At 52.8% G+C, this 19,196-nt stretch overlaps 1 protein-coding gene across 1 annotated transcript in view; it reads right to left on the bottom strand.

The window, feature by feature from the left end:
- Window positions 1-14,089: 14,089 nt before the first annotated feature.
- Nkd1 (NKD inhibitor of Wnt signaling pathway 1) overlaps window positions 14,090-19,196 on the bottom strand; it is a 73,875-nt gene continuing 68,768 nt past the window's right edge. The window contains exons 8-10 of the mRNA XM_076571742.1: window positions 19,019-19,103; window positions 17,922-18,049; window positions 14,090-17,340 (exon numbers count right to left, since the gene is read on the bottom strand). Of these exons, the coding sequence (XP_076427857.1) occupies window positions 16,748-17,340; window positions 17,922-18,049; window positions 19,019-19,103 (806 nt within the window). The 3' untranslated portion in view covers window positions 14,090-16,747. The remainder of the gene's footprint in view (window positions 17,341-17,921; window positions 18,050-19,018; window positions 19,104-19,196) is intronic.

The following is a 19,196-nucleotide window of genomic DNA, read 5'->3' on the forward strand; positions in this document are numbered from 1 at the left end:
AATGGAAGCACGGACACCAGGTGTCATCTCCCAAGGAATGTCTCAAAAGGATGAACGGAGCAACAAGTGGTGTCTTTCCTTATAGCATCTGTCCCTCACCAGGCTCTTGCTGGGCTTTGAGCAACATCTGGGCAGCTATTGGACAGTGCTTAGACTGTCACTGCGTTTCACGCTGGCTCCTGAACCTGTGTCATGCTCGACTCCTAAATAGACAATGAATGCTTATTAATCGCAGCTTGCAAATCAGCAAAGTGATCCTTCATTAGCTTAATTGCCTCTTCTATTTTATCAGGATATTGTGTTGCTCAGTTCCTAATCCCCATATCTGATGCTGGCAGCTGCTAGCATGTGGTGCCTGCAGACTGTTTCGAGGGTGCTCTGTCCTGCCTCTCCCCACTTACTTTCTTAGGAAAGGAGCTGGCAGCTTCCATGCCTGGTCCAGGTCAATCTGGTCCCCAGGTCAGAAAGAACTGGATCTAGGTCTCAGCGTGTGTTAGAATATGTGCATGGCCTTCTGCATCAGTGTGGACTGTGGACACCCCCGTCCTTGCTGATGGCAGTATGGGGATGGCCCTCCCTGCTCACACTGGCCAGGGCCTACAGGTTATCACCACTGCATGGTAGAGAGGAGTATGCTAAGATTTGCAGAAGAAAAAAAAAACAAAACAAAACGATCCACCCAGGGCTGCAGAGCAAATGGATGGCCATGTGGGTCCTCCATGTGGGTGGGCCATCACCTGCCACATGCCTGCATGGGAGACGGAGGCAGAAGGTATTGATCTTTGGGAAGTCGCGCCTCACTTCCACCACTGTAGGCTGGGTCATGTGACTTGCTTCACCTAAACACATGGGAGCCAGTGAAATGAGCACAACAGCCCTGCATCTAAGTGGTCAAGAGATACTCAGAGAAGGGAAGGAAGGCCTGAGAAAGGAGGCTGGGGTGGGAGCAAATGCAAGCACACACCACAGGGCATGAGCTTCTGAACCGATGGTAATGGCTGTAGGCTGGTAGTACAGTCTCCCGGCCTCACATTCCTCACCTGTAAAATGGGCATGATAGAAAGCCTGCCGACCATAGCGCCTTTAAGGATTAATGGCAGAAGTTTTCCCAAGGGCTGCTTTGCCTCCTGCAGGCTTTGGGCACCAGAGCAAGAAAGGGTCCAGTAGCAGGATCAAGGGCCTGTCTACCTACTACAAGACCGGAATAGCGCATCTGCCTGAGCTTGAGCCAGGGTTGACCCGGAAGAGTTGAGTGTTGAACAAAATGTACCCCAGACCCATAGAGTCGTGGTGGCTGACAGTTTACATGTTCTCCTTGGGCCAACTCATGTCTTATCTTCCTGATAATCCTAAGGCCTTCTTCCTGGCAGGAAATGAGGGGTCCATACCCCTAGCTGCATACAAGTCACAGGCCAGAACAGCAGGTACCTGCAACCACCATGCTTCTGGCAGTGGAGCACCCGGAAACACTTTGTCCTTGTCTGAGAGGTCCCCTGCCCCGGGCAATGTCCTCAGCAACACCCCCTCACACTGACCGGTCACCTCCAACCTCACTCTCTGCTCAGTCTACATCTCGGGGATCCCAAGCTAAGACCAGGGGAGGAAGAAGAGGGACACGAATAGGCAGCTCCAAAAGGAGCGGCATCACGTGCTGGGAGGAGAATCAGGAGAACTCCTGATGTCCAGGGACCTCGGGATGAACAGAACCATAGGAAGCCAGACAGTGCAAATGGAAAAGACGGGGTGGGAAATGGACGAGGGAGTTACTCTGCGGCCCAGCCTGCCATGTGAGGAGTTGAGCCCTTGCCCCCGGAGCCATGGGATGCGTCTGTGTGGGGAAACATGATCATATTGGTGTGCTAAGCATGCTTTTTGTCTGTGGCGTAAGGAACCAACAGAAGGGAACAAGCCCATAAAGTTGCTGTCCCCAGGCTGGGAGACAAGGGTGTTGCTGTGGCTAGGCTACTGGGAGGACTGTCTTTGTCATTTGCTAAATTGGGAACGAGGTTTAGGACGAGAGAGTGAGTTCAAGGCTCATGTCACGAGAACTCTGTTAGCCTAAAGATGGTCCCTGAAGCCATGGAGTAGATGAGACCCAGTAAGGGAGTCTGTGGGGAAAAGAAGGGAGCCAGGACTGAAGTCCGAATGATATCACTATTCTAATAGCTTTTTAATTTGTAAACAATTATATGCGTACAGCAACCAGCAAAGATATCATAGACAGGTGCCATGCACCCGTGTATGACATCATTTTATAAGGAAGGTTAGGTAAAGCTGAATGCCACAAACCCCAGGCTGGAAGAATTGGAACAAGCTATGATTTCAGGAAAGCAATTTCAGTTGAGATTTGGTTTGGCTGCCTTTGAGAGTGTTCAAACAGGAGTGAGTGGGCTTGATTTCTTCTCACAGAATAGTCTAAGCACAGACACCCACGCCTGGCATAGAGACCTTGCTCCTCCAAGTCCTTAGGGACACAGCCTTCTTGCCGCCGCTCCAGCATCTCTAGGGTATAGTCTTTGTCCTCATGATCCATTTTGGTGGCTAAAATCATGGACATCACACCTGCTTTCCATATAGCTAAACGGAGAGAGGCAGGGTAGAAGAAACGATAAGTGTGTAGTAAGCCATCTCTAAGGAAGAGTCCCAGGAGCTACACTATCGATCAGAAGTTAGTCACAAAACGTGGTTGTGAGACAGGCTGAGAAGTTACCGTATTCTTGAACTCAGAACCAAAGGCTGCATGACCAAGGAAGAGGGAGGGAAGACAAGGAGCGGGCGGGCAACTTTGTGGGGTCCAAGGGCAAACGGTGAGTTAAGGGGAGCCGTGGTCTGTACCCTGACAAACTGCCCTGAGACCAGGAAACCTGCTACAGAAAGGTCTCATGGGTTCAGAGACAAGGAAGTCCATAGCAGCACGGCAGAGACCATGACCATTGTCCATCGGACCTGAGAGCCCTTGACTCCGAGGGCCTTATTCTTTCCAGGCAGATGTCATGAAGATGGGGAGGTGAGAATAATTCTTCAGCAGAGAATGTAAATGCAGATCCCAAAGACTCCGGGAGAGGACAGCCAGCAATCGGATGAAGAGGAGGGCGGCCAGCACAGGGTAGCAGTGGGGGGACCGAGCAGGAGCAGAGGGAGACGGAGGACTTCCTGTCTTCTTTGGAGGTGGATCCAGAGTGGGGCCCAGGAGTGGGTGGCCACAGGAGTGAGAAAGGGAAAGTCTTTGCGGAAGCGTATCTCACAAAACTGACACCTGAGGTCCGAGCACGTCAGAAACCCCATGATGCCGACGGGATGTCAGGGGGTGAGGGACAAGTCACTCCAGCAACTCCAGCTATGCTGAAGACACTTAAACCTTCTCAGGGTCGTTATGATGCCTCCCCTAGACCTGGATGGGCTCCCAGGAAACAGACGTCTAACCTGACCTCACCTGGTCCTCTGAGGCGCCGCCCCGCCCCCCACCCCACCACCCCCTAGAGAGCAAAGACTGGGATCCTCCAGCAGTCCTGAGTCATAGGCTCTGCCTGTGCAGGGATCATCTGACTGTCCACCCTTTCCGCCGCCCACACCTGCCGCGCTGTGTAAGCCTCTCTGTGTCACCACGGCTCTCCCTGCGCCTGGTGAGCTAAGCTGCCCTCAACAAGTGACTGACAGGAATGAGTGGATAATCTCCCAGCGTCTTGGCTCTGTAAGGGTGGGCAGTGCAGGGGCGGGGGTGTCTACCGGAAGCTCCCCACACTCCTAGGACGGAGTGTCCCTCAGCGGCCCCCTCCCTTCTGCTTGGCTTCCTCCCTCCCCTCCTGGTGTTTTTCCTCAAAATAAACATGTATCCAAATTACTGTCTTGAAATCCTTTCCAGAGAAAAGCCACATAACTGGATGCCTGCCAGGTACTACAAGAGCGGTAACTCGGTGGTGGCCTCTGGGCCCCACACCTTACTAGTCTCAGGCAGCTGGCCAGATGGCTACAGCCTTAACATTTTACAAGTACCTCGTGGGCTGCACCTTTACGTCTCAGAGGCCACAATCCAGCCACATGACCTTACACAAACCAATCACTGGCAAGACCAATCGCTTTGTCCAGGCTAGTTTAGACTGCATCACTTACAGACGGAGAGGGTGTCGGGGTCAACTATAAACCGAGACATATCAGCTTTTCCAGAATGAATTGTCCATGGTGGGTCCAGAAAATCATGAAAAGGCAGCTGGTTGACCCTCCTTGCCAAGAAGCTCCATCATTTTCTCATCTCATTCATTCATTCACCGAGCACGCACGGAGTGTTCACTAGGCCCTCTCTTTGGAGCCCCCTGGCTAACCGCTAGAGCCGGGTGTGTGTGTGGGGGGGGCATGCAGACAAAACAACACAGGGAACTGTGTATGAAGGGGTGGGGTGCAGGATCCTGCTGCTCCCACAAAGCGCCTCTTCCAAGGCCTCCCCAAACCCTCCAGGCTTGTGAGCCCCTTGAGTGTTCCAGGCCTTGTGTCGACATCTCCTTGGCTGGCCTAGAAGGGTCCTAGTGTCCCATCGCAACGACACTTGGAAGCAGAGACTATGTCGAGAGGGCTGACCTCAGCCTGGGCAGCCTCAGGCTGCCACCCCAGACCCCACAGGAGGGGCACAGCACCCCCCCATCTCCCATCAACTTTTCATAAAAATCAATTTCTGTCCCATTTTTGCAGTGTACATAAAAGGCTGTGGCATCAATTAGCCTTCGGTCCCTCCCATCCTTTCCTCCTGTCTTTTTTGGAAGCTTCTTTGTAGGAAAATCTCATATTTCAGCAATTTGCATCATCCACACATTCCTCTTTGAAGTTCTAAGTTATGGTAAGAAAACGACCCACTTATCTGCCCATAAAAAATGTTCAAAGCTTATAAAGTCCTGAAACAGATGTACATTATCATTGGATTTGCGGCCTTTTTGCTGGAGCGTGCCTAATAGTTTCCGCCGCCCCTGGCCCCTTTCCCACCCCCATGAGCATAGCTTCTCCATAGAAGCCCGCCCGCCCCTCAGCCCTCCTGCACACACACACACACACACACACACACACACACACACACACACACACACACAGAACCCCACCCCCAGCTCCTCCCTGCATCTCTTCTTCACAGAAGCCCGCCCCTTGGCCCTTCTCAGCATCTCCTTTCCACAAAAGCTGGACCCCGCCCCTCCCACATCTCCGCTCCACAGAAGCCCTCCCCTCCTGCATCTCTCTCTGCAGAAGCTGCTCCCCACTGGGCCAGCCAGACTTCAAAGGTCCTGGGTTGCCTGTGAGAAGCAAAGCACAAAGTGGGAACATCGGGGCTTTTAAAATCCCCCATGTTAAAGTCAATATTGTACCTCCCCCTCCCCCGCTTCGCTGGCAGAGGGGCGCAAATCCGTTCTCCCTTATTGCCTCCTACCACCAGTTCAGCAATTACCAGGGGGACATGCCGGCCCCAGATGTCCATCCTTGCCTGCTCCACCCCCTTCTTTTAAAAAGAGTTTGTTCTTTGACAATTTCATATATGTACATAATGCATTTTGATCAAACTCAACTCCATCTCTCAATCCTCTTATCCTCTCCCACTCTGCCCACAACTCTTCCCGATCACCCACTGAATCGGATCTGGATTGGTGCGTGGATATGGGCTGTGTACTGGACCACGGCGACTTACCACCTGGTATGTCCTTGAAGAAGAATGAACGCCCCCTCCCCCAGCAATCATTAACTTCCACTCACTCCTTAGACGGTCATGGGGTTTCCTTTACCCTGCCCCACCCGTGTGAATGGGCTCACTCTCAAGCACAGAGCCACAGCCTCTCTGTGATTGTGAGCACAGTGGCCACGTCATGTCCAGGAGACAGCATCTCACGGCTCTTGCCCCCGTCCTCTGGCTCTTAGCATTTTTTTCTGTCCCCTCTTCTGAAATGTTTCTTGAGCCTTGAGGGCAGGGACTTGATGGAGACGTCCCATTTAGGGATGAGGACTCAGCAGTCACTTTTCAGCCCTTAGACCAGTTACGAGTCTGCATTAACTACTGACCACTGCAGAAAGAAGCTTCTCTGACCAGGGTTGAGAGCAGCACTGATCTATGGTAGTTTGATAGAATGTCCATTTAGCAAGACAACAGTCGTAGGGTCCCCTCCCCGCCCCCCGCTTCCCAGGGCTGTGAACTCCCCAGCCACAGGCTTTTGACTGGATGTACGGTACCAGGCATAAATTCCCTCCTGTGGAGCAGGCCTCAGTTGCAATCAGAAAATGGTTGGTTATCCCTGTAACTTCAGGCCACTGTTGTATCAGTGGGCACATCTTCCTGGAAGGTCACTACTGACGCATCCAAGGGTTCACTACTATGTAATACTGATGACCCCCCCTCCCAGGAGTCTGACTAGCACCCCCTGCACTGTGAAAGCTAGTCGTTAGGGAGGAAGTTCTCAGGTCAGTTTTAGCTTGACTTCTCTCTCTCTAATCTAAAGCATGCTTATCCTCAGCAGCAGGGGCTTACTATCCAGTTATGATGGCAACCAAAAGCAATGGCAACAGCTGTATTGGGGGCATCTCTGGGGCCTCCCTGACTAACAACGGATAAAGGTATCTCAAACCTGACTCTGGGATCTTCATTTAATAAGTTACGGCTTCTAGGAGCGACATTCTCCACTCACACACGGCACCTCTGTCCAAACTCCTTTTTCAGGATTTATTTTCAATTACCTTACAAAACAGTGGTTTTCATCAGCTTCCCCATGCACTGCTGCTTTCCTTAACCTTCCCACCCCCCCTCCTCTCCCCCCTTCTGCCTCCATCCTTGCTTAGACCCATCCACATCCTTATGCTCCTTCCTGCACTTAAAGAGATGCGGTGCGACACCAGGAGCAGCAGTGCTGGTCCAGGATGGAGACAGACTAGTGGACCTGAGCACCTTCGTGGGGAAGCGTGTCACAGACACCCACACTAGGTGGTGTTGAGTCCCCGTGTGCCTTACGGTGAGGATCCCTTGTCCTGTCCAGGACACTTTCCAATCCTTCCACCATGTCCCAGCCAGTGGCATATGCTTCTCCCACTGCCGAGCTTGCGATTTTTTTGATGTCTCTTAGGTTAGAGGACACCATTTGCCATGCCCTCTTCTATAGCCTGCCAGCCTTGGCTGGCCCCCTTGCCAGCACTCAGCCACGCTGGCCCCCAGCCATTCACCCAGGGCCTCACCTTTTCCTCTGTGTCAGGGTCTTGGCTGGCTTTCTCCCTGGCTAATTATTCCCCATCAGTCTTGAACTCTCACCTACATACGGTTCCAACCCCCTCGCACCCTCAGTCTGTTATGTGCTGTTATGGCCCCACAGAAGGCATCCCACCTGGAGCAATGCAGCTGTGTGACAGCTCCCCCCACCCCCCAGCCTGGGAGCCCTGTGACAGCCCATCAAGATGGGGTCTGCTTGGTTCGCATGAGCATTTTTGATCACATGAACACTCTTCCTGCCACAGTTGTTGATCACTGTATACTGGAAAAGTATATATGGACGGAGGACTCTGGAGATAAACATGGTATGGGTGTGGTCCAAGGAATGGCCTGCTGAGTCTGAGATGGTCATCTCTGAACAGTGAGGCCCAGTTATTTGTTCTGCCCAAATCCTTCTCAAAAGCGCAAGTTTGGCAGCTCCTTGTAACCACAGACTGGTGAGTTATAAGTAAACTATAGTACGACATTTGGGGCATGCACGGGCCAATGCTCAGCGGAGGAGGAGGAAGGAAGCCTCACTGGAAAGGTTGGGCCAGGAATCTCAGGACCAACCACATCACAATCCGATGCTGCACTCTGAGGTCACAGTCAGGGGACGTGGGACCCAGTGGGATGGCCAGGCTCTCTCTTCCAACCCCAGGACACGATTTGGTAGGGTCACCCAGGGCCCTTGTAACACAGACCCCGCTAAGACCCCCCCAAGATAACATCAGTGCCACTGTTCCTCTCATCTGCACCCCAAAACACCCACACTAGAGCCCCAGTCTTCAGCCTGTGCCAAAGGTCTGGGAACAGAATAAGCATGCTACAGGAGCCGGGTAGCAGGGGTCTGTGACAGCAACGACACGCCCCATTTGTTCTTCTAAGCCAGTCACCGAAGACACTTCTCTGGCTGGTATCAGACCACATGCCGGGTCTGGCTGGAGGCTGTGCAAGAGTCTAGAAGTGTGAATCCTGTCGTCGCTCTCCAGGACTCTCACTAGCACTCAGCTGGGCCCTTGATCTCTGGCGAATAGACAGAGATTTGGTGGAAACCACATAATTGACATAAACAGGTCTGAGCGGAGGGCTCCATCCTTGACAGGTGCCCATACTGTGCTTTTAGCAACCTGTGTAACTTCACGTGCAACTCCAAAGTTATTATCCGTGGCATTTTCATGGTCATTCATGGAGTTGCCTGACTGCTCATGCCCAGCTGGGATGAACAGGGTAATGCCCTGGTCTCTGGTTCCAGCTTTCGTCTTACAAACACATGTCCTTGTCACAATTACTTTCTGGGCTTTGCTCTGTGCTGGGGATTTCACTGTTTAAAATAGTCCCTGGGCCTAGAGCAGAAGGACTGCCTGGTTCCTAAGCATGGGGGAGCTGGGATTGTCTCAAGGAGCAAATGCCAGGCTGGAGATGTGGTCCTATAGCCAAGCTCAATGTGAGCATCAATATCCAGGAAACAAGTGTCTTTGTGCACTGACTAGCTGGTGGCAATGTCATGACAGGCAGGCAGGAACCTCTCCCTCAGTTTTCCCAGAAACAGCAGATGAGGACTCACACATTGGGTGTTCAAGGCAACTTGACTAACTGCAGAGGTGAATGAGCACAGTCTAGCAACAAGCATGATCGGCCCCGAGAAAGAAGGAACCATAGGATACATGAGCTTCTGGGCCCTTGGTAAGCCTGTAGTCTCTAGAACGCTTTCAGCTGTCTGAATTGAGGACCGTGATGGTGGCCCATGGAGAATGAGTGGTCCTGGTTTGTCTCAGTCAATGCCCGCTGGCCATTTGGCCACAAGCTTTAGAAGGCTACTGTTTCTCTGAAGAAGGGCCCCACAGGCTGCCAGTCCCCAGTCCTATCCACGACCGTGGGCCCAGAGCTGTCTCTCCCTAGGACCAGGGCTGGGGCAGTCTCATTGTGCTATACAGCGGCGTTTCCAAGTCCCCACCACGAGCCAGGTATGGAAGAAAAGAATGACCCCATGGAATGTGGTCGGGAAAGGCAACAGGCCAGGCAGGGCGACCTCAAGTATGTGGCAGAAGAGCCTCTGCAGTTGGGGTGAAGGCAGGGCAGCACCTACTTTCCCATGGTCTTCTGGGGCCGTATTCCCCTCGCAGAAGCTGCCGTTAATGACAGGCAATGGCCTGTGCTAAAGCTTCACACCCATGGGCCCATTTAATCTCATCTTTTCAGGTGGGGACTGTAATGAGCCCATTGTAAGTCAGGAAAGCAAGGTACAGAGTAGTCAGGTCACTTGTTCAGTGTCACACAGCAAGTAAGTAGCATTCTGCCAGCCAGGCCACCTGGGGCAGTCCTCCTGAACCTGCAGAAGCTGCTGCAACCGCACAGGCAGCATGGGCTCCCCTGTCCATGCTGTGCTCTCCAGACTAGCCAGCAGCCTTCCTGCTCCCCTTCCTGGAGAGCTCGGTGGAATTTGTCCAGGGAGCTCCATGATAGGAAGGCAGCCTTTTCCCATCTCCTATCTTGCTGAAATCTCCAAAGACCCAGGGGCTTAAAGCTAAGTAGACCTCCTTAGGCTACTTGACAAACCAATCAAGGTTTGGGGCAATCTTACCCCTAGGGCTTTGCCATGGCCAGGCTTGTCCACCTGAGTAATGGGCTATGTGGTGAGGGTCGGGGGACTCCCTGACACCTTCCTGTGAGTGTCTTCTCATTCCTGGAACACCCCACTCAACTGGATCCAGCTCAACTCACAGCCAGAGGAAACACACGCTATGAGCTCTAAGGCAGTTAGACCAGGCTAGGAAGGCTTGGGGCTAGGTGCTGGGCCCCAAGTCCTGGGGGGCTTGTGCACTACTTGAAGGGCCAGACACTACTCAACTCCTAGAGATTGCTGTGTGGAGGAATGTGATTTCGATTTTTCTGATTATTATTTTTTAAAAAAGTCAGAAGCCTTGTTTTTTAAGTAAAAACTTTAGATTTTGGACATTCATTCCAAGTCCTGAAATGAGTCAAGGATGGTATATTGGACCTTTCTAGGTCTGCCCCAGCTGTTGGAGGTGAGCATAGGAGCTGAATAGGTTGAGTAGGAGGAGGAGGGTGGGCCAGAGCTCTGGGAAACGTGGCTCATCCCTGTTCAATCCACCCTCTGCCATGTACGGCATGGGCATGTGGTCCAGGGCTTACTACTGAACTGGCCTGGCCATCACCGAGATGCTGGTGGCTAGGCCTTGTCAACACCAGCAGGACTTCGTTAGCCTGTGAAGTCCTGACCAGGGCCCTCCCCAGGTTCCAGATACTGGCTATCTGCAACAAACATGTGCCTTTGTGTAGACATCGGGTGCCTCAGGTAGCAAAGAGCCCTGGAGCTGGGATTGGCTTCTAGACAAGTTTGCCTACTGGCGTCTCCCATCTCCTGTATCTATGGTGGAAAGACCCTTCCCACCCAATCACAATCATTTGTTCAAAACCACAAAGAACTTTTGGCTAAATCTTCACTGGTTCTGGGGGAGGTGGGAACCAACCAGCAAAATGAGAACAACACAATGGTGGGTTGTTTCTTTGTAAATAAACTAAATGGGTGCTCTTGTCGTTTTGTTCTATTGGCTTTGTTGTTGTTGTTGCTGCTGCTGCTGCTGCTGCTGCTGCTGCTGCTGCTGCTGCTGCTGTTGCTGCTGTTCTCAAAATCAAACCCCAGGCTCTGCACAGGCTATGCAAGAGCTCTACCTCTGGGCTACAGCTTAAGCATGGTTTTCAAAACAAAATCAAAAGAGAGCAATGCCACTGCTGTGCACACTTGCATCCCTAAGACCCCATCCGGGAGGATGCCATGGTTCACATGAGGCCATGAACTTGCCCCATCTTGCAGCGGGTGCCTTGTCTCCCTCCCCATTACGTTCACTCTCCTGTTTACTAACCAAAACTGCACCCTGGGCCTTGAGGAACCCCACTTTGGGAGAAACCCCGTCTTCAGGCGCTGTGGACAAGACAGAGACACTCAGGACCAGGTTCCGAGGCACACCCTGCTTGCTGCCCTCTGCTGGACTTGCTAAAGCTCCAGGAAGAAGAGCCTGGCTGGAAAAGGATGAACTGCTTAGGTGGTCAGCTTTGATGAAGGCACCCGGAATTTGCTTTTGGAAATATCGAGAAAAAGAGTACTGATGTTAGTAACATAGGGTATCAGAACTCTGGTGGATGTAAGGAATAATCCTATCAATGCTGGGAGCCTTTATGGTCTTTGACCTCTGCTTCTCACCCTAAGAACTAAGCTCCAAAAGGCTTCCCCATCCACCTTTCTTCCTGGGGAGAGGGGTCTGCCCAAATATGATCCCCAAAGCTGGCTCTCACAGTGACCTGGCAGCCATAGACTTGGAAATAAAGTGGTGGCCGCAATGAGTTCTATATTGCCAAGTCAACCTTGGCCCAGGGGTCCAAGGCCAAGTGCAGGAATCAGGAAGAGGGGTTTTAAAGAGTATATGCATATCTTATTAACACCAAATCTCATCTCAAGTGAAGGAGGGCAAAGACTATGTCCATGTCGCTGTCATGTGGACCACTCCAATTGGGAGCCACTGGGTCTCAATAAGTCCAGTTCTCTGGAATGTTTGTGGTTTTGTGGTAATGGAGTGGGCGGGCTCTTCAGAGCCAATGGCAGCACAGCTAGGAGAGAAACATGGCCTATACAAATGGAGGTACTGAGCTCTCTAGCCTGGTCCTCTCCTGGGGTTATGGTTACTTGTTCTCATCTCCATGAAGTTTTCTGGGCCCTGTTAGTATGCAGTGGCGGTGACAGCAGGTGTGTCCGTGTGTGTCTGTGTGTCTGTGTGTCCGTGTGTGTGTGTGTGTGTGTGTGTGTGTGTGTGTGTGTGTGTGTGTGTCCTTGTCTCTCTTCTATTTCAATACACATATTCCTTGAGGCAGGGCCAAAGCACAGGCTCCCAGGATTCTCAGGATGGCCTGTGGGCCAGGTACACCACCATGTCCAGGGGTGGGATCTTGTTAAAAACCACTGTCCCTGTATCCTAACCCTAAGCCCCTAATGCAGGGGTGGGCCTGGGAGTCTATATTTAACATGCTTCTTCAGTCCTAGAATTCAAGTATTTCTCTCAAAGGGTCTTCTGAAGTTATCTAGGGGACATTGCAAGGCTCTAGAGTATCACCTTGGCTGTGTAGGATACCATCTGGAATCCTGAGCTCTTAGGCTAATTCCCAGACTCCAAAATCAGCATCATCAGAAGTACGACCAAAGGACTGGTCTCTAAAACCTCCTCCAGGTGATTCTGAATGCAGTTTCCACCCACTGACAGGCTGGCCTATTCCCAAGTCACATCAGGAGGGACTTGGGCAGCAATGAGTAACTCTTGGCTGCCAGGCTGATGGGCTACATGGAGCAGGATTACTTTCTCTACTGCTTGGAAGGCTGGGGGAGAGCAAACTGCTCACTGGGTCAGCTGGAAGCAGGGTGTCCAAGCTAAACTCCGCCACTTCCTGGGACCAGATCCTGGGCATTGGGAGCCCTCCAAAGGAAGATATTATCAGGGCAGGAAAGACATCCTGGAGCATCAGCTCCTGAGAAGAGGGTCTGGCTTCCAGGTTCTACTGGCTCAGAGCAGACCAGAGCCCCAAATAAAGGAGAAATTTGGGGTGGGCGGAGTTTTAATGATGGGGAGGGTGACCTGTGCCTGTGTCTAGTACCAGTAAGACAGGTAGCTGATTCATCTCCACTGTCTCTACAGACACAGCCCTGCCAGAGTGGGAACGGTAGGAATCCAAGGCCAGCGCCAGGAGACAGGTTGCTAGAGTGAGCCTGGGCAAAGGGTAAGGTTGCTTTGGAGAACTTGGAATGGGCAATCCCCTAGTGCCAGTAGTGTGGCTGGCAGCCCTGACCTTCACACAGAGCTGAAGGTGTTGGGTGGTATCCATAGCCTAGGTCATCAGTCACAGGGGCTGCTGATTAGCAGGACTTTGGCTAGGTAGTCCACACTTCCCACCTCTCTGGCTCTTGATCCTCAGGACCAGTAGCAATCTGAGATATGAATACTGGGCAAAGGAGAAAGTCAAAGAGGTCCTGGCTATGCCCTTTGCCAAAATGTCTACCTGGCATGGTTGGGTGTGTGATGCTCCCCAGACAGGGGAGGTGAGAGCAAAGTGGATATCCACCATGTCCCCCCATCCCATCACCAAGCAGCTAGTGCCCCAAAGCTGCAAGGCCATGATGCCTTTAATCTGAAAAATACCCAGGTACTTCTCCAGGCTCCAGGGACATTGGGTGCTCAGAGCTCAGGGGCCAGGGAAGCAGCAGCTGTGCCCGGGAACTGGGTCACATCTACACACAGGATCCAACTTTGTCTCCTCTGCCTTCCTCTCTCTCTTCTTTCCTCCTAATTATTTGCTCTAACCGCTTTTAAGAGGTCACTTACAATAGCTTCAAAATGGAAACCACACTTGATCTGGAAACTAGCGGCTCTAAGTTGACGCCTTCTGTCACTTTCTGTCTCCGGAGTAGACAGCGAGACAAGTTACGTACAAGGACCCTCTTATGCAGTGTGTCACGGCGAAGGATGAGAGACGACCCACCGGCCTGCAGGGAGGTGACAGTGCCTCTGAGCAAGAGGGCTGAGCAGCTGTTCGGGGGGACAGAGTTCAGTGACTCTGGGGGAGGTCCCCAAGTACACCGGGCTGCAGAGAAGACAGCCTAAGAATGAACACTATGCTGCTCCTTGGATAAAAATAAAAGAACAAGGTGGGGAGGGGACTGAGCATAACTGCCGGGTTTTCTCTCTTAAAAATAGATCAGAAAGAAACAGTGCAGAATGTCAGTGTTTGAAACTTCTGGGTGGTGAGTTCAAGGTTACTGTTACACAACTGTTTCAAACCCTGTTGGAAAATCTTCTAAATTAACAAAATTTAAATGGGAGATATTCTATAAAATGCATTTATTCTAGTCATGAAAACAGCTAGCATCTGGATAGTGCTCACAAGGGAGGAACCAAGGCATAGCATTTCACTTGCAGTAGTACATGCTGGGAGGAAAGGGAGTCAGGCCTCGAGTCCCTGCAGCCTGGCACCAGCCTATGTCCCAACCACCACACTGCACCCATGGTCCTGGAGGGCATCTGGACATGGATGCTGGGATGGAGCCTGCTGAGTTACCTGTTACTCTAAGCTTCCAAGGGCTTTTACGGGTGAACACGGTACTATTTTTGTAAGCGACTTTGAAAAGTTAGCAAGAAGTGAGAAAATCCTGGGGCAGCAGGGGACCTCCTTCCCCAGGCCGCGTCCTGTCATACAGCCAGCTCCCACCCCCTGGGCATCACTGCTTGTGGCAGCTCTGGGCCCGGAGGCCATCGAGGCCATCGGGTTTGTTTTGTTGTTTGCTACACCCCTACCCCACCCCCACTGTCCTCAGTGCTGACCCTGCCTCCTGCGGCAAGTGGGCGCACACCAGGTGGTGTGTCCAAACCCAGTCCACCCACCACCACCACCACCACCACCACCGGGCTTTTGTCTCCTAGAAAGTCCTTTCCTCCTGGTCCTGGACCCAGAATGCCAGTAGCTCAGGCCTGCTGACACGGGCGACCCAGGGACGAAAACTGTTCTGTTCATACTGGATCCTGTCATCTCGAAGCCAGCTCCCACAATGCCTTGCCCATTTGGTTTGCTTACAGTCACCTCCTGTGAGCTGGATTCTAGTCAAACAGAAACGGAGAGCTTCATGTGAGGAAAAGCCAGGGCTCAAGTCCTTCATAGTGTTAGGGATCCTGACAACGAGGACCCGGCACTGCCACCTACCGTGTGTGTGTGTGTGTGTGTGTGTGTGTGTGTGTGTGTGTGTGTGTGTGTGTGTGTGTGTGTGTGTGTGTCCAGTGGGTTCTTGGCCACTCTGGGCCTCAGATGCAGTCCTTGGATTTCTACTTCCTGTTGCCTCATAGTGCCGTCTTGAGGATTGCATCAACCAGTCCCAAGCAACCAGGAAAATCAACACCATAAAAACAGCCAATGCTCACTACCTTCAGAAGTACATGCTTACCAACCATGCTAACCACAGGAGACAGAGGGGCAGACGGACAGCTGCGATCATCTCCTTCTGGGGTCACTCTCTCCAGGCCCTCGAGAATAAAAGCCCTTGCAACCGCTACTCCCTCCCAAGACCTTCAGCAGATGCCACTACAGAAGGATGGGGAAGAGGCAGGGGAGGGAGCCAGGACATCCACCCCTGGGGGTCCCACACAACCAGCTACATTCCCTGAATGGAGGTCTCAGCTCGTAGGTGCCTTCCGATCCTCACCTTTCAGGTACAGGGGTAGCTTAGTGCTGGTCTGGGCTCTGCTGTCTCTTTACCTTTGCTCCAGTGTGGACAGTGTTGACCTTGTCTAGCCCTCAAGTTACTCAACCTGGGATTGCAATCTGTTTTACAAAGGGGCCCCAACTATGTGACAATGGTCTTTTTCTGGTCTCCCTAGGCCCTTGTCCACTAATACCCTGTCCCAGGGTCTCAGGTGCCCTCCCATTCCACTCCAAGTTTCTATACCCAAGCAATCTCTCCAAAACTGCAGACTTCAAACCCCAAGACATCACCTCTGATAAGAGGGAGGTGGCTGCTTGCGTCTGACGGACAGGCGGCCCTCGCGTGACACATGGGGTCCATCTGGGTTGCAGGAGCTTCCACAGAGCAGCGCAGTGATTTCTGCACACCAGCAAAGATACCTGAGAGTGTATTTCTAGAAAGATACAGAGACACGGACAGGCAGCATCTACCTAGAGATACAAAGGCTGCTGGAGAGCCACAAAGTGTATTAGCTGATGGCAAACTCAGGTTTCACACCCTCCGTCATACAATGGTGCCATCTTGGGAACCCACGCTTCTTTATGTGGTTGCTTCTCTCTGGAGCAGTTTCCCAAAGAAGAAGGCGGCTCCAAGGACAACCATTAAACACAGGCGCATCCTTCAAAAGCAAAGGGGGGGCACAGGAGGAGGAGGGGGCGCTTCCACATTGTGCATGCCCCCCCCCCAAAAGGACGGGACTGTCTTGGGCCAAGGTGAGGCCGTAACTCCAGAAAGCACAGCTAAGGTGTCTAGGCTGAGGTGCGGAAACACGAGGGCAGGGAGGCATCGTCACGACGGCGGCAGTCCACTGAGATCCCCGCGGCACGTTACAGTCAGGTAAGGGCCAAGTCAAAACAGAATAACACTGAGAGGTAGCAGCTGTTGTCCTCTGGAGCTCTTGAGGGTCTCTGAAGCTGAGCCAGGCAAGGGTGCTCTCCTGGAAGAGCTGGAGTGGGGCAGCTGGGCTGAGGGCTCCTGCGGTTTGGAAGATCTGCGTGGGCCCTGCAGCTGGGGTGGCCCAAGGACCCTTCCAAACCCAGTCACTTCTCGGGTGAGTTATACAATCCCCACAACATATAAATAAAAGTTTAGTTCTGTGTTTCCATATATCTTCTACATGAAGGCTAGCTAAATATTAGTGGAGTAACAATAATTATTAATAACAATAATTGTCATAATAACAATAATTAATAGAATAATAATGCCTTGAGGCGTGGGGGTGGGTCCTTCATGTGGTGGCCTGGTGGGTTTTAGGGCTGGTAGAAGTGGTGGTAGTGGTGGTGATGTTCGTGGTGGTGGTGGTGCTCGTGTCTCTGGACAGCCTGCCCAGCCTGGCTCTCATACACCACCACAGCAGGCAGCTCCCTCACCTGCTCCCGCCCCATGACGGTGGTACCGCCTGCAGCCAGTGGGACCTGCAGGCCCCGGCAGCTCGCCTGGTTCTCCTTGGCTCGATGCTTGTGCTTCTTGTGGCCCAGGGGTGCCAGGGTGGGGAGGAGGGCTGGGCTGGTGGCCAAGTGGGCAGAGGGGGACACAGTGTGGGTGGTGGGCACCAGCGGAGGCTTGCTTCTTGCACCTCTGGCCACGTGGCCCACTCCCATGTTCTTGCCCTGGGCCTTGGGAGACCTCACAAAGTGCTTGCTCCCATCCTGAGTACCCCGGAGCCGTTGCTGGAGCTCTGACGCCTTGGCAAATGGGGTGTCAAGGAGGTGGAAGGAGCCGGGGTCCACACCTTGGGGCCTCCGGTGTGGGATGTGAGCGGCTTCTGGCTCATGGGAGCGAGAGCGAGTAGGGTTGGAGATTCGAGGGGGCGGCTCTGACTTCTGGGCCACTGAAGGGAAGCCTAGGAACCAATCCAACAGATACTTCATGAGTGCCCACTGTGTGCACTGGGCCGCCCTGGGTTACCAGGTGCCATGACCTCTCCATCTGAGCTACCGACCCTCTCCTGTCCTTTGCTGTCCTGCAGGAAAGGGAGCCTTCCCATGTGCTGAGAGGCGAGGCAAGATGCTGGCGGATGGGACGAACCAAGGTGGGTGGGCGTTCTAAGTGTATAAAAGACGACACAGAGGAAACCAGAGAGAACTCAACTAAGAGGGAGCAAACAAGGTCCCGGGGCACAGACGCTGGCAGCGCAGCACTTTCGTGGACCAAGTGGCCCCAGAGCTGTGCCTGATGTGAGGCCAGAGCTGGGACGCCTGGGAGGGACTACTGCTTTAGCTGGATTTAAACCCTTCCCGTTCTCTTGAGCTTTGCTCGGCTTTGTCCAAGTATGACTTTTGTTCTGAAAACATCTTTAATGTTACCTCCTCTGTGAAGAGCCTTGGACGTGTCCAGTTACAAGCTACCCATCTCCCCAGCCCTCGGGGAACAATGGCCACTACCCAGCACTGTGTTTCTGGTGTAACCCCCTCAGTCCCTTACCGGGTCCAAACTGAGATGTGTAGTTCTCTATCCCCGCCAGGTCCAGGTAGTGGTTTCTCCTCTCGATGTTCTCATCCACACAATGGTGGTAGCAGCCCGGCTGCTCCAGGTGACTGTCACCTTGGAACCTGTGACAAAAAAAAAAAGTATGTCGAGCAGGAAGGCACAGGCCCTGAAGTCTTCTGGGAAGCCACGGGGGCAAACACGCGGCTCATCACTCCTTCTCGGTACTTGGGAGAAGGAGGTCCCACAGAAGCCTCTCAGCCTGTGCCTCCTTTTCCCTGTGCCCACCCCCATCTGTCCCACCTCCCCATGCTGTACTGAAGGTACCCCAGCCCCACCCAGCCCCAGGCAGCCTGGAGCCTTCCACCCAGCCCACTGCCCACCCAGCAGTGCCCTAGATGCTCGGTCTTTTCCGTGCTCACACCGAGGACTGAGCTTCGCTAGCCACGCCCTTTGGCGGCAGATGTGAAAGATCCCCACACGTGCCTGCTGCCCTGAGGCCATCATATTGTGCTTTTCTCTAGCCAGCCCACCGTCCCTCTGCTTATGCAGACGTGACACAGGGACAGACAACTGCAGGTTTACAAGCCCTCACCTACAACTGTGAGAGCAAGAAGCCTGCAAATGAAGGTTCTCATGCCCACAGCCGGCCAGGCCATCCGAAGGGACGTGAGGTGGGGGTGTGCCTCTCTGCTGTGAAGGCATGTGCACACGGACCCCGGTAGAAATACCAGTAGTGCTAGGTCCTAAGGTGCTGCCTGGACCCCATCTATGGTACATAACACATCAGGAACAACCAACCCATGCTAATCCAAGCCACATGCAGAGAATCTGAAGGACCTTTATTTGGAATAAGGGGAAGGGCTGTGGCTAGGGTTTTTTGTTTGTCGTTTTTTTTTTTTTTTTTTCCCGTGTTTTGTTTTTAACTTTAGAGTCTGATTTGTAACTCTGTGCTTCTGAAATAAATCCACGGCCCCTGCAAAGGACCCAGAATAGAGGCTGCCGCTCAAAGTCTTTCAGGTGTATGTATTCAGCTGGTGCTCAATATATGTTCACGGGCATGAGGCTGCTGCCTCTGCCTGTGCATGCCATACCTGAGAGAGGCTCTCTGCTTCTTCTCCCAGCCACGAAGCTCCTCAGCAGGCTTGGTGTCCGCTCGGGGCCTCGTGCTCTGCAGGTCTGGGTCCCAGATGTCCAAGAAACACTAGTCAGTGCCTACTCCTGCTCTGCCGGGGCCTGCCTGGCACTGTGCCCTCAAATACCACCCATCGA

This window comes from Peromyscus maniculatus, chromosome 5 (genome assembly GCF_049852395.1).
Source record: "Peromyscus maniculatus bairdii isolate BWxNUB_F1_BW_parent chromosome 5, HU_Pman_BW_mat_3.1, whole genome shotgun sequence".
NCBI lineage: Eukaryota > Metazoa > Chordata > Mammalia > Rodentia > Cricetidae > Peromyscus > Peromyscus maniculatus.